Raw genomic sequence first — 14,738 nt, forward strand, 5'->3', positions numbered from 1 at the left:
TCCTCCACAACTAGACTGAAGAACAAAACAACAGCAACTTGTCTGTTCCCCTTACCCCAATTCCCCACCACTGTTCCCATCCCCCCAATTCCCCAATAAAAATCTTAAAAAAAAAAAAAAGAAGTTTTATAAGCATTTGCTGGTATGACCACTTCAGCTTCCTGCCTTTTTTGTTCCTACTTCTCAGAGCACATTAAGATTTTTCATAGCCCTTGGTCAATGTATTGGTGTCCTAAGTCTTAGGACAACTTTTTGGTCACTTATATTTTTCCATTCGTTTCATTCAGATCTATTAGTTATTTGAGCAGATTCTCTTACAGCTCCTTAAAACCTCATCTTCCTCATTTGTAATACTGTGCACTTGCTAAATACTGATCATACTTGGTAGAGGTCGGTCTGGTTTGTTGAACTCAAAGAACCCGCTCTTGCTTTTATTAATTCTGATTTGGGAGGAGGGCTTTACAGTAAAACCTTGGATTGTGAGTTACTTGGTTTGCGAGTGTTCCGTAAGACGATCAAACATTTCTAATACATTTTAACATGGTAAACGAGCGATGTCTTGCAATATGAGTTGTTTCTTTCCGAACGAATTATGCTCGCAAACCAAGGTATTACTATATTTGCTTTCTAATCCATTAATTTCTACTTTGGGTATGAATTATTTCCCTTTCTATTGTTGGTTTTTTCCAGTTAAATATTTCTTTTTATTTAATTTTTATTTCAAAAGATATGCATGCAGTTCAAACTGCCCTTCTCCTCTCCCCCTCAATCCCACTCTCGTCCCCACAGTTAATGGGGAAAATTGGGGGTAAACCCTTTCTAGAACTCTTTCTACCTTTTTATGCACTTATGTACACATAAGTTTTGTCTGTATCTGTGTAACAAGTCAGCAGGCCCATAATAACGGTGGTCCTCTCACTGTAGGGGGCTGACTGCGTCAAAGGGGCTCTTTCCTAAGCGCTCCCGTGTCTGCAGTCAGTTGATGGCTGGGGCAGGAATCACGGAAGACCTGCTCTCGCTTGGCTGCCTTCCAGACCCAGGAGCTCCATGAGCTGGGGGCTGCGGCAGCCGGGGCTCCTCGTCATCTGTGTCCATAGGCGGTCTCTCCACTTAGTGTCCAACATGGTGGTGGCTCAGGGTTGCCAGACTTTTTTCAGTACAGCTCAGAAGTTCAGAGGTGTATGCCCTGAGAGAAAGCTCCAAGAAGTTTGTTTCAGCCTCGTTAATGTGGCAGCAGAAGTCAGAGCATTGTTTCTGCTGCTTTCTAACTTATCAAGACAGGCACTAAGACAGCCCAGGTTCAAGGGTCGGGCATATAGATTGGTGGGTTGCACAAACCATCCCACATAGTGGGATTACTGTGAAGAGTAACATATCAGGAGTTAATGCTGTACGTGTTGTTCTTTGACTTAAAATTTTATCCTGGAGCTTTCTTCATATCATTCATTACTCATCCATCTGCTACATTCTTTGTTACGGTTGCAGAGGATTCTGTGATATGGTTATAAAGTGTTGATTGAAACATTTGTCTACTGATGGACCCAGTATCCTTATGTTTCAAGTAGGAATGGCTTCACTTACGCTGCAGTGGATGGTGGCAGAGTAGGACTGTCACTCTCTCTCGAGTGCTTTATGTCCAATCAAAGCCCTTGAGGCTGACATGTGTGAGGGTCTTGGTCCTGCCTAGTTCCCCGCAGCAGCAGCAGCAGAGAATTCCCCTGGAGTACTGATTGGACCGTTTCACCACAATCCGTGGAAGGATGGTTAGTTTCAGCCAAGGTCACCACGGTAGCCTAGAGGTCCAGGGGTCCTCTTTTATTATTATTACTTTGTATCCAAATAACTTTGTCAACAACTTGATTATTAAATAAATAACAAAGCTGATTTTAACTAGGTGGCAAAATTTCAGAATATTCCCTTAAATTCTGATTTTCAGTATGTTTTTCTTGTAAAAGGTGGTGGGGTTATTTTTCTCTTGGTTTGTTTGTTTGATTGATTGCTATTTTATAGAGCTGTTTAGCCTAACTAAATATTTGTATAAAATAGACAGGAATGTGAATACTTGGAATTTTAAAGATGATAAGGTTTGTGTGGAAAGCAGGAAAGTTAGTTTTCATTTAAACTCGTACATTTTATTTTGATCAGGTTGGAGTGATCGATTTTTCCCTCTACCTGAAGGATGTGCAAGAGCTCAATGGTGGCAGAGAGTAAGTCCTGTACTGCACGCTGCTGTGCTTCACATTTTTCATGAAATTCTGGCAGAGAACGCTGCACTTGTTTTTGCTTTGTTTGAAATTTTAGTTTTTATTTGACAGTTTTTAATTACAGAGGTAATACAGTAGTTTTCCCCTTGTTTAAGGACGTATGCTCTGTGGAATACAGAGTACAAGTGAAGTGTCTCCCTCACACTGCCCGTTGTCTCCATGTCAGTCCCTCTCCCAACTCCTCTCTCAAAGGAAGCTACTCACGCCCCCTTCCGAGCCTTTTTGATGCCCCGCAGGCATATCTTTGTTGGTCCCATATTTTGCTCTACAGTTTGTTTGAATGTAAATGGGATGGTACTGTTATATCAGTAAGTTGCCCTTGGACTTGTTCTTTGATCCTAGTGTGTCTTGGATGTCTTTCATCCCACATATAGCTCTCCCCGCATCCTTGTTAACAAGAACAATTCTTTTAAAAAACATTATCCTGGGGGGGAAAAAAAAGAAAAAAAGCCAACAATGTATATAACACGCTACCATGTACATTATGATAAAGAATATACACCCCTATTTATATGTTGTGCTTCTGTACGCCTGGACCATTTCTAGAGTGACACATAGACGTGACAGCAGTGCTGCCCGAGCGGGAAGAGGACTGGAGGGACTTTCCGGGTAAACCCAGGGATCGTGTGTGACTACTTTACCATGTGCTCCCAGTAACTGTCTCAAACATCTTCCCAACAAGGACCCCCAGTCTTGCCGCCCTGGCAGCACACCTTACCAAGGAAGGAACCAGAGGGAACCCCATTAATGCTTCATGCATTAATTTAATTTTAAACAAAATATATTCTTAATGTTAAAAAAATTGGAAATAAACAGATTATCCATCAGTTAGGGAATAATTGAAGGAATTATGGAACATCCATAATATTCCACGCTGGCATATCATGCAGACCTAAAAAAGGAACAGACTTGACCTACTGGTGTAGCCGACTTAGAGGGATTTCTATAAGGTATTATTGAGTGAAAAAAGTATTATACTGAGAAGTATATATATCCCATTTTTTAAAATAAACCCCAAAAATCCCTAGTATATAGTTTATATTTTAATTAAATATACTATATACATATACGAAGTAGATATTATGATTATATATGCACATGGGATATTCAACAGGGTATCAATATGGGTCACTGGGAGAGCAATGTAAAGGGCAGAACAGGTAAAAGGAAAGAAATGACAGCACTGAAAAACAAGTCCAGCACCTGTGGCGTGAACTTGTATAGAATGACCCCATTTATGTGCATCTGTACATATATATGTATGTAAAGAAATTGGGAAGGGGCTAACTTTAAAATGTTAGTCTTTTCTTGTTTTGTTTTTAACCCACACTGGTCACCTTTGTGTTTTGAAAAGTCAGTCTCCTTTTCTGAGCCAGCCTCCTTCCTTCAGTCTAACAAGGGCCGCTTCATCTGCCACATCAAGAGCCAAAGCCATTGCACGCCGATGGCTTTCTGTCCTCTTCCCAAATGCCCAGCCAGTCGCAGGGGTGGGAGGGCGTCTGCAGGGAACCTGCTCTCCAGGCAGTGTGTTTCCTATTTCTGGCATGATTCTGTGTTCCCCAGGGCCCCTCCAGCCTTGCTGTCATTCAGGACCGTGCAGACATCACTACTCTGACCATCTCTTGGTTTGCTTATGCCATTGATCCTCCCACAAGGTGATTGGAAGGTTGGAGACAGTTACAAAGTGTTAACCCTCAGTAAAAAGAATTTTTTTTAATGCTATTTTTAAAGGCACGAAAGAATTACTGATGTCCTTGATCAAAAAAACTACGTGGAAGAGCTTAACCGGCACTTAAGGTAAGGCTGGGTCTTCTTTCCAGTGTCACGTTTCATTCTCAGTACCTGAGAATTGCTTCGTGAAATTTTTTGAGTTGCCATATATTTATAACTAACTTTTTTCCCAAACCAAGAAAATAGATTATCATGCCATGCTCGCATGTATATACTGGAGAAGTATGATTTCTTGATAAAGAACTTTTGGGAATTCTTTGGTTCTTTGTTTTGTGCAGTTATAAAATTTAGAGAGTAAATAAATAAAAGCTTGAATGTCCGCCCCTCACCCCACAGCCACTTGGTTGGAAGTCACCACCGTGGGAAACATTGTTGCTGCTGGGAGTCAGCACACATCCCTGCAGTGTGCTGCGGCAGGAAGGGTTGGGAACCACTGGGCCAGACCTGAGGGCAAGTCAGTAGCCATAGCAGGCATCTTTCTCTTGATTTTGTATTTTAATTGGAAAGCTGCTGCTGCGTTTCAAACACTAGTTGCTGGAGGTGCTGGTGAGGACTGGGCAGAGGTTGTCGGTGTTGGGAGACACTGTTCTCCTTCTCCTAACATGTAACCTGACCCGACTGTTCTGTAGTTCTTTCCATGTACCATGGTATCAGGGTTATGCAGCTTCACAAAACGAATTAGGGTACTTTGCCTGGTTTCCATGCCTGGGAACGCCTTCTACAATAGTTCACATTTGTTCCTTGGACGTTTGGAGCTTAGAGCCTGGGAGCTAGGACCTTGCCAGGGTCTCAGTGTTTCCTCAGTTGTTAGTTCATCTGGGTTTTCTTATCTGCAGGATCTGTCATTTTTGGTAATTTATGTTTTCTAAAAAATACATAAATTTTATTAATATTTTTTCAGTTATGTAGTTGGTATAGAAATGACAGTTGTGTACCCTTAAACTTTTAATTTTCTCTCTATCTTTTGTCCCCTCTTTCATTTTGTATCATTGTATTTTTATTTTTCTCCCACCCAAATTTTTTTTGGGGGGTGTGGGTGTGAATCAAACAATTTTATTGAGGGGCTTTAGGAAAGGGTTGAAGGGCTGGAAGGACAATGAGATCCAACATCCTTCGGCCTGGTCGGGATCTTCCCAGCTTCACAGTTGCTGAAAACTCCCGTCGGTTCTTGGGCCCTGACTCGTTAGCCTGGCCAGGCGTGTTCCTGGGCCCCTCATGGGCGGAAGGCACCAGGGCCTATTGCCTATAAGTGTGGGCTCTGAGACACACCGCCTGGGTCCACACCCTGGTGCCCCTTCGTATGGGTGTGAACTTGAGGTTTTCAATGTAAAGTTAGTTTTCTTGTCTGTAAAACAGGCTAACAATAAGATTTACCTCACAAAATTGTGAGGAGGATTATATGAGTGGATGCATTTAAAGTGCTTAGAACAAACAGGGCCTGGCACATCGTCCAAAGAGAAAGTTAGTACTGCTAGTGCTGTAGTTATTATTAGTATTGCTTATCAATACTAATACGCGAGCTTTTCACATATTTGAAAAATGGAGCAAAGTATAAAAAGGTTTAAAATCACCTTTGAACCTACTACCCAAAAGTACCAATATCTTGTTACGAATATTACTGTAGATATGTGACTGCCAACACATTTTGGTTCCTGTTTATTGTGTTAGGGGAAAAAACTATTATCTTTCCAGTTAACTAAAAAAAAAAATTGGGTAGCATATTTTAGGGAGAAAACATTGAAAACTTTTCAATAAATGCATACATACATACATATAATATATATTTAGAATTCTCTTCTCTGGGTTAATTGGAACCCTTAGACTTCATTTCATACAGGAAATCTGGGCATTTTTATTCTCATTGTTTACAGGTTGGGAAAACAGTCATTTTTATAAGTTCACATTTACTTAATATTGTATTTTCCACAGCTGCACAGTTGGGGATCTTCAAACCAAGATAGATGGCTTGGAAAAGACTAATTCAAAGCTTCAAGAAGAGGTTTGTACTTACCGAAATTCTTAAAATAGAACAGCCCAAAGTTAAGAGAGATGGTGCCGTCGGTGTTTGTGACCAGAGCTGCTCGCTGGTTGGAGTGGGGATTGCGGATCTTGATTGAGCTGCACTTGGGACAGGCGCCCTCAGGCTGTGTCTTCTGCCCTGTGTGGTGCTCCCCCGGATCAGTGCAGCTGACCAGGAGCCGGTTCACAGTGACTTCAGTGACCCTCACTGGGAAAGCCCAGCTCCTGTAGTGAATGCGTTGTCCTTCTCGTCCCCACCTGTCCTGTGGTGTAGTGAGTGCGCCTCCCTGCTGCCCAGAGGGCACAGACTGTTCCGAGATCCAAGCACCCTCGCCCACCCCTTCTGTGTTGTGGCCTCTCAGGAGCATGGAACCAGTCTCCCCACAGTGTGGTCTTTCTCTGCTTTCTCACTAGGAAGAGAGAGAATGAAAGGACAGGAAGAAGGAGGGCTGAGGCCGAGGAAGAAAGCTTGCTGCCAGCTGCCCGGCAGTCTCCTTGGTGAACACATCTTGTCTCCTGTTAGCAGGAGGGGTGTTGCTCAGCCTTTCTGAGGCTTTCCACAGGTAGCGGTCCCTGGCTGCTCGGGCCTCCCCGCTAAGTCTCACTGGGGAGGAAGAGGGCTGTGAGAGGGGCCGGAGAGCCCGCCTTTGTGACGGATTCCCTTTAGGTTTAGGGCTCACTTAAAACTGACTGCCGTCTCCCAAGGGGCCAGCCTTGAAAAGCGTTCAGGAGAGGAGCTCAGATTTGTGTGAGGAGAAGGAAGTTCAAAGGCAGCATTCATAGTTAGGGTCACAGGAGAGACCTCGCCTCACTGGAGGACTCCCACTCACCGTGAGTGGTGAGCCTTTTGGCCTCAGTTCAGCGGCAAGTGTTTGAGTTCTCATCTCCAGATTGGGTGATAATCCAAACCTTACACTATTGTCATAAGTGTTACATTAATATATCAATATGCTTAATACAACACTTGGCATGTGGAAGGCACTCAAGAGACATTAATTGATTTTAAAACAAGCAGATTCACTCTGTTCTCCTAGGTGAGGTGGCATGCTTTGAATGAAGGTCTGATTTAGCTTTTGAAACTGAACAACTGGGCTATTTTTTCTTCAAAGGCAAACAGTTGTAATAGAAAATGTGCGTTAGACGGTTTGGATCCCACATGAGGGCCAGTGGCACTGCCCTCTACAGCTAAGATGCTGAACAACAGCTCAACCTGGAGCTGGGCTGTCGTGAGTTGCCGGCGACGGTGTAGGCTGCAGCCCCTGCTGCAGTGGGTTGCCATGGGCTACCGTGTGTAGCCAAGAGCTGCTGTGAGCGGCCATCCAGAAGCCGGTGACTGATATGCCTCGTCACCTCGCTGCTGGGTGCCAATGATGGTGCCAACTTGGGCCAGTGAAACAACGTCCTCCACAACTAGACTGAAGAACAAAAGGACAGCAACTTGTCTGTTCCCCTTCCCCCAATTCCCCAGCACTGTTCCCATCCCCCAATTTCCCAGTAAAAATCTTAAAAAAAAAGAAAATGTGCGTTAGAGAAAAGTGAACTTCTCTTCAGGATGTGCTGTGTACATCTTCAGAAAGTGGAACAGGAACTAGCTATGGGTTCTGCCTGTGTCTTCCCTTGTAGCTACGAGCACCTCCTTTATAGCCTTAAAGGCTCTTACTGGGGCGTGGCAGTTAGGTTTAGGACCCCGTCCTGGGTTCTGATTCTGAGTGGACTTCGTTGCTGTTGACTGAGATGAAGAGCTTCGTGCTTCAAGGCCCCCATGAATGAGTGATGCTAAGAGCATAGCCAAGTGCCAAGGGCAGATGTCTTGCTTCTTTCTCCTCCAGCCTCACCTTCTCTCCAGACTGTGTTCAGAAGTTGGATAAGGAGGGGGTGGTCACTGTATTTACTCGTCTGCCTTGCCTCTCCTGCTAGCCTCTCCTTAGCAGGTCCGTCAAGGCATCTTGCTTCTATAGACTTTTCTCTAAAGTACGATAACTCATCCCAGGAAAGGAAGATGTCTCCCTCGGGCACATCTTTAATGGTGTGGTTGTGATTCCTACTCCAGAATTCTTTAATTCTCCCTCTCGTGATAAAACGTCCTTTTGCTCATTGGCTAGAAAAACTGAAGAGAACGAAGAATCAGAAAAAAAGCCCATAAGTCCCTTGGCTAAATGGAAGTGTTTTTATCATGTGGTGTATATCCCCATCTTTCTCATGTGTTATATAAGGTCCCCATCTTTTCTTAAGCATTTTTAACATAGTTGATTTTTAATTAGAGGTGAGGACATACTATATAACCTATTTTATTTCCATACTGGTATTCTAAGTATGTTCTCAAGTTATCAAAAGCTTTTGTAAACATTTTAATAACTACATATATCTGTTTTATGCTTCCACTGTCATTTATTAAACCATTTCGCGAATACTGGACATTCAGGCTGTTGCTAGTATTTTGTGTCCATAAATCTTTGCCCACATTCTGTATCATTGTTGTAAAAGGAGAAAATTTGGAGAGGGCAGAGACGGCTAGGGGCTGGGGTGGGAGAGAGATTTTACTATATAATTTTTATATTTTTGGAATTTTGTGCCATGTGAATGTATTACCTCTTCAAAACAAGGAAGTAAAATAAAATATCAACTATGTGAAAATAAATTGTCGATTGTGAAGATGCCAAATGTTAGATTTTAATTTGAACAGTAAGATTAATTTTGATGTTTAAAAATACATAAAAATCTTTCTCAATCAGCTTTCAGCTGCAACAGACCGGATTTGTTCACTTCAAGAAGAACAGCAACAATTAAGAGCACAAAATGAATTAATTCGTGAAAGAAGTGAAAAGAGTGTAGAGGTGAGAAATTGACCTCACAGTTGGTGGCATGTTTCTCACTCAGTCATGTCCATCCCAAACCTCAAGCTCAGAATTTAATAATGACCCAGTCCTCAGAAGATGCCTCCTGCTGCCGTGCCCTCCCTTGTCACTCTCAGACCACCTAGACCCCTTGAGGTTTCCCAGGCTCACTTCTCACTCACCTCTGGGTCTTTGCACGTAAAAGTCCCTGAATACTCTTCAACTTGGGCTCATGTGCCAGGTCCTCTGTGATGCCATCCCTAGTACCCATCAGTGGGCCTGGGCCCTCCTCCTTCCATGTCCCCATTGTTCCTTGCACATCCCTCCTTTGTAGAATGTGTTTGCTGTTTTGTAGACTTACTGGCTTGTAGCTGTCTCACCTGATGACTTCAAGGTAGAGACTGTATCTGATTCATCTCAGGATTCATCCACTGCTAAAAATATGCTCAATAAATACTGAAGGATGGATTGAATGGGGGCCAGGGCCTTTCCCACTAAGAATTATTGTTCTGTTTTAAAGAAAAGTAAATATAAATTGTTTTCTGAACCTAAATTTTCTTTTAAAAAATCTATTGGCTTATTTTCATCCGCAAGCTCAAAAATATTTCAAAATGTCTTTAAATTTTTAACCTTTCTGTATTATGCTTAAAAATAGAAATTATGCTACATGTTTTTAAAGTATGGTATGTTTTTAAGTATTTTGTAGTTAGCTTGCTTCCCATAAGTAAACTTTTCCTGTTTGGTGTTCTTGTTGGATACAGATAACAAAACAGGATACAAAAGTTGAGCTGGAGACTTACAAGCAAACTCGGCAAGGTCTAGATGAATTGTATAGTGATGTATGGAAGCAACTAAAAGAGGAGAAGAAAGTCCGTTTGGTGAGTATCTTTGGAAAGGATTCTCCAAAAGCACTGAAAAAGCACTGTAAGTTATTTCTGTCAGCACTTTTCACATACAAGGTCTGACAATTAAGTTTGTGAACTTGTTACAATGGTGTTGCTAACCTTTTTTGATACCAGAGGGATTATTCATTATGAACTTGTACCAACTGGACAAGCAGTTAACCAAGTTTACTATTTGGGAATGCTGAAAAGGCTGCGTGAAAAAGTTAGATGACCTGAGCTTTTCACCAACAATTCATGGCTCTTACATCATGACAATACACCAGCTCAGATGGCACTGTCTGTGAGGGAGTTTTTAGCCAGAAAACAAATAACTGTATTGGAACACCCTCCCTACTCACCTGATCTGGCCCCCAATGACTCTTTACCCAAAGATAAAGGAAATGTTGAAAGGAAGACATTTTGATGACATTCAGGACATCAAGGGCAATATGACGAAAGCCCTGATGGCCATTCCAGAAAAAGAGCTCCAAAATTGCTATGAAGGGTGGACTAGGTGCTGGCATCTGTATATTGCTTCCCAAGGAGAGTACTTTGAAGGTGACCGTAGTGATATTCAACAATGAGGTATATAGCACTTTGTCTAGGATGAGTTCATGACGTAATTGTCAGACCTCATATGTGCTTAAACCTGCTTACACTCAAAGTAAGTCCAAAATCGTTCCTTTAAAAAAAAAGGAAAGAGGGCCGGCCGAGTGGCTCAGTTGGTTAAGAGCTCGCTCAAGAGTTTGAGCTCTGAGCAACAGCGGTTCGAGTCCAGCCCGAGCTGAGCAGCCGCTGAGCTGCCAACAGGTAGCAGGATGGCTCAGCTAAAAAATAAATAAATAAATAAATAAAAAGGAAAGAAAACAAGGGCTGTGTTTACCACTCAGTTCTGCATTGTCACTTATGTTTTTCCAAGTTTATAAGCCTTTTTCAGGGATTGCTGTGAAACCAGATGCTTGGCCTTTTTTTTTTTTTAAGATTTTATTGGGGAATTGGGGGAGGGAAACAGAGTTGGGGAATCAGGGAAGGGGAACAGACAAGTTGCTGTCCTTCTGTTCTTCAGTCTAGTTGTGGAGGATGTCGCCTCACTGGCTCATGTTGGTGTCACCATTGCGCTTTTCCCAGGCGAGGCAGATCAGTCACCGACCACTGGACAGCCGATCACGGTGGCTCTTGGCAGCTCACGCTGGCTGCTGGCCGCTCACGCTGGCTGCCAGCCACTCATGGTAGCTTATGGCAGCCCACTGCAGCCCACACCGTCTCCAGCGACCCACGGCGGCCCACCTCCAGGTCGAGCTGCTGTTCACCATCTCAGCTGCAGAGGGCACAGTATCACTGGCCTTAATGTGGGATCCGAACCAGGGCCCTGCTGCTCAGAGCTGGTATCCCAAGCCAACTCCCACCCAGCACGCCACTCGGCTGGCCCTGCTTGGTTTCTTTGACATTTCCTTCAGTCAGAGCTTCTGTCTGGTCTTTTATTTCCACCCAATCTACATGTCTGTGACCAGTGTTTTTATTAAACACAGTTCTTGCACCTGCTTCATTTCTTTGCTTCTTTGCCTGGATGTGAAGAACATTTGTCCTAAGTTATCCAGGAAAGAACCGTTTCAAAATGGTTGCACTTTTGTTCCCATAAACTAGCAAACCATTCCAGAAATTCTGACGTTGCACTATCCAATGGCTTTAGTACCAAAACATAAGAGACACTCTTTCAAACAATAAGTTCTAATCTTAGCATTTAAAGAACGTGGTTGCTGGAACCCTGGGCTCATATGCCAGCCACCAACTTTCTGTTGACTTGATGCAGAGCCAGTTTTCAATGTGAAATGAGAAAATGGAAAAGCTTAACCTAGTTATGCTCCAGACAGACTTCTCTAAATCTCCCTAACCTATTCTGACCTTCAGTTTATTATTTCAGGTATTGCCCAAGATACAACCCCAGTTAAATTCATTTCTGTGATTTACTTTAATAATATTTTCCTTGTTACTATCCTTTTAAGGAAGTAGAAAAAGAACTGGAGTTACAAATTGGAATGAAAACCGAAATGGAAATTGCAATGAAGTTACTAGAAAAGGACACCCACGAGAAGCAGGACACTCTAGTTGCCCTCCGCCAGCAGCTGGAAGAAGTCAAAGCAATTAATCTGCAGATGTTCCACAAAGTTCAGGTGAGAATCAGCTTTGTGTCCACTTCACAGCCTGGTTCCTGCTGCCATCTACAATGGGGGAGCTTGTCCCAGGCTGCCTGTCAGTCTTCCATCACTTTTCCTGCAGAAGGAGAGAATAAGCACATCTGTGAGGTCCTAGTATGTGTCAGACCTGGTCCTAGGTAGGCCCTGGTACATGTTACTGCATTTATTTCAGTTGAGTCTCCCAGCAATCCCTGAGAAAAGTTTATAAATGGGGAAAATGTGACAAGGCAGAACCGGGTAGCTATATCACACGGCCCCAGTGACACAGCCTTGAAACTGAGCCAAACCTGAACTACTGTACTGTCACTGGCTCCCACTGCCTGTTTCTGCTTCAAGTGGCCAAGTGTTTGCCCCAAGAAATGGAGAAGTGGATTAATGATAAAAGTTGGTATTGTCTTTTCAAGGTTTGCCATTAAGTTCGTCTTGCTGAGCCTCCAGGCCAACACGGCAGGCTGTGAGCCTCACCTGTCATTTCAGAGTGGTCAAGGGAGCTAGCCCAGAAAGAACCCGTCATGCCAGAGTTCAAAAGATAGCATCTAATATTGTAACGCTTCCTTGCCCAGAAGCTATCCAGGATACCACCCTGTGTCCTTCTCAAAATTTTTCTTTTTGAAGTTCTGTTTCCTATTTTAGTGCCTGAAACAGTCCCACTTCCTCTTCCATGGATGTGGTTTCAGCCTCAGTTGCAGTATCATCTCAAAGGCACTGGGTGCAGAGTCCAGATAAACTGTGTTATTCTGTCCTCTCTTTAAAACTTACATGGTGCTTATTATAATAGCAGCAGTGAAAATCAAAAAGGAGTTTCACCCCCCTAACCAAGTGTCTGCTTTAACTTTCTCATGTTTTCATCTGTTTGGGGTCAGTATATAGACAGAATGTGAATGTATGTTAGGGGGAACTAAACTCCTGTCATCACTTAAATAGACCCTAAAATAGAGGGGCCTAAAAATATGAACATTTGTGTACCTGTTACATAATAGTTTCAGCAGTTTGGCTCCCAGTCATTCAGGCACCCGGCTAATGACAGCTCCAGCTCTCAAGGCCTCTCTACTCATCACCATTCTTGCCAGTAGGAGGTGGGAAAGCAAAGCCGAAGTCCAGTGCCAGGGATTTGCACTCGGGCAGTGATAACACAAGTGGCACACGTTCTTCCATTCATAGACACATAGACAATGGCTAGTCAGCAGGGCCACACTCGGGGGCCTGCGGCTGTCACTTCTCTGCTACAGGTCGGATGAAGGGGAGGACAAGGTGGCAGACACAGTTGTTCCTACCACAGTTGGCCCCACAGAGCCACTACGCAGTGCCACCCAGTCTCCAACGGCCCGCATGGCCTGTGTTTGAACCACAAGACCTGCTGTTTTTCTCACATCAACCCGGCCCGCCCAGCATCAAATGGTAGAACAGAAACAGGGTACTCGGGAGAAATGCCTATTTGGAAAGGCAATCACATCCTCTGGGCGGAAAGTGCGAAGGCTGCCCCCTAGTCAGGGGGCACAATTTCTTAGCATGTCTGGCTACCCTGCTTTGGTCTTCCTCCAAGGCCCCTGAGAGGCCCGCATCGTCTATGGCACATTAGCGGGCTCTTGGAGAGTAGGGCTTTCCTGGCAGCTACACAGCATCTCTGGCCAGCTTCTTGTGGTATCACTTTGCCTGCCTGGACGTTGTATTAGGGATCAGTTACAGATACTTTTCAGGCCCGACTCCTGGTTTTGACAGTCCAGTGCCCTCAATCCTAGCCTCTCTGCTCTGTATTTCCACTCAGTTCTTGTGTCAGTGACCACAGTTAATTGATTATTAAACACAGTTTTTGTGCCTGCTTCACTTCCTTGCTCTCTCAATCTCTCTCATACTAATGGCCGGTCACCTGAAACAGCTGACCGAAGTGTAAGGGAAGCGCCCTAACCATGACCTCTCCTGCAGGGCATCAGGAGCATCCTCTGCTCAGCCTTGAGTCCCCTCAAGGTCCGATGCAGCGGCTTTTCTAACCCGGGAGGCCCTTACCTGTGGCCTCGCCTCCTGCCCATCTCTCCGCACACCCCTTGCTTACAGTGCTGGTTCAAGCCTGGCCGCACGTAGTGGCATTCTCACTCCTGGACAACCACCTCCCCTGGAACACGGCATGGCTGGCAAGTTTGCCAAGTTTGGGCCAGTGACAGTTGTATTGTTTGCCATAACTAAGAAGGGTTACCAGCTCTCCAACTTGTAACGTCTGCTCGACAGACTCCTGACTGCTGAGTCGGTGCTGCAAGAGTTAGATTTCCTCTGGCTACACCGGCTTCACGTCCTCTGGAGCTCGTTTTCTCTTTTCACTGCCACTCCCCCCACCACCACCAGCTTCACGTGCTCAGGGAGCAGGCATATGCCTCACTTTGGGACACACTATAATAAAACAACTCTATTTTCTTACTTCCTTTTATTTCCCATCCCTATGCCCATCCTCTTTCCTCTACGCCTACATTCTACAGTGTTTATATTTATTCTAAAACATGTATCATTTTGAGTACACGAATTTTTTAAAATTTACTTTTCAATTACAGTTGACATTCAATATTATATTAGTTTAATCAGGTGTGCTGCATAGTGGTTAGACATTTATATAACTTACAAAGTGACCCCCACCCAATAAGTCTAGTACTCACTTGGCACCATATATAGTTACTACAACATTATTGGCTGTATTCCCTATGCTGTACTTTACATCCCCATGACTATTTTGTAACTACCAATTTGAACTTTTTTTTTTTTAAGATTTTTATTGGGGAATTGGGGGGATGGGAACAGTGCTGGGGAATTGGGGGAAGGGGAACA

The 14,738-nt window shown here is 43.8% G+C and overlaps 1 protein-coding gene across 4 annotated transcripts in view; it reads left to right on the forward strand.

The window, feature by feature from the left end:
* Nucleotides 1-14,738, forward strand: part of RUFY1 (RUN and FYVE domain containing 1) — a 51,606-nt gene that overhangs the window by 22,526 nt on the left and 14,342 nt on the right. For all 4 annotated transcript variants that reach the window (XM_019661397.1, XM_019661398.1, XM_019661400.1 and 1 more), the window contains exons 6-11: nucleotides 2,146-2,207; nucleotides 3,996-4,061; nucleotides 5,925-5,994; nucleotides 8,747-8,848; nucleotides 9,610-9,726; nucleotides 11,736-11,903. In XM_019661397.1, coding sequence (XP_019516942.1) covers nucleotides 2,146-2,207; nucleotides 3,996-4,061; nucleotides 5,925-5,994; nucleotides 8,747-8,848; nucleotides 9,610-9,726; nucleotides 11,736-11,903 — 585 coding nt within the window. The remainder of the gene's footprint in view (nucleotides 1-2,145; nucleotides 2,208-3,995; nucleotides 4,062-5,924; nucleotides 5,995-8,746; nucleotides 8,849-9,609; nucleotides 9,727-11,735; nucleotides 11,904-14,738) is intronic.

The sequence above is a fragment of the Hipposideros armiger genome, unplaced genomic scaffold (assembly GCF_001890085.2).
Source record: "Hipposideros armiger isolate ML-2016 unplaced genomic scaffold, ASM189008v1 scaffold_347, whole genome shotgun sequence".
Lineage (NCBI taxonomy): Eukaryota > Metazoa > Chordata > Mammalia > Chiroptera > Hipposideridae > Hipposideros > Hipposideros armiger.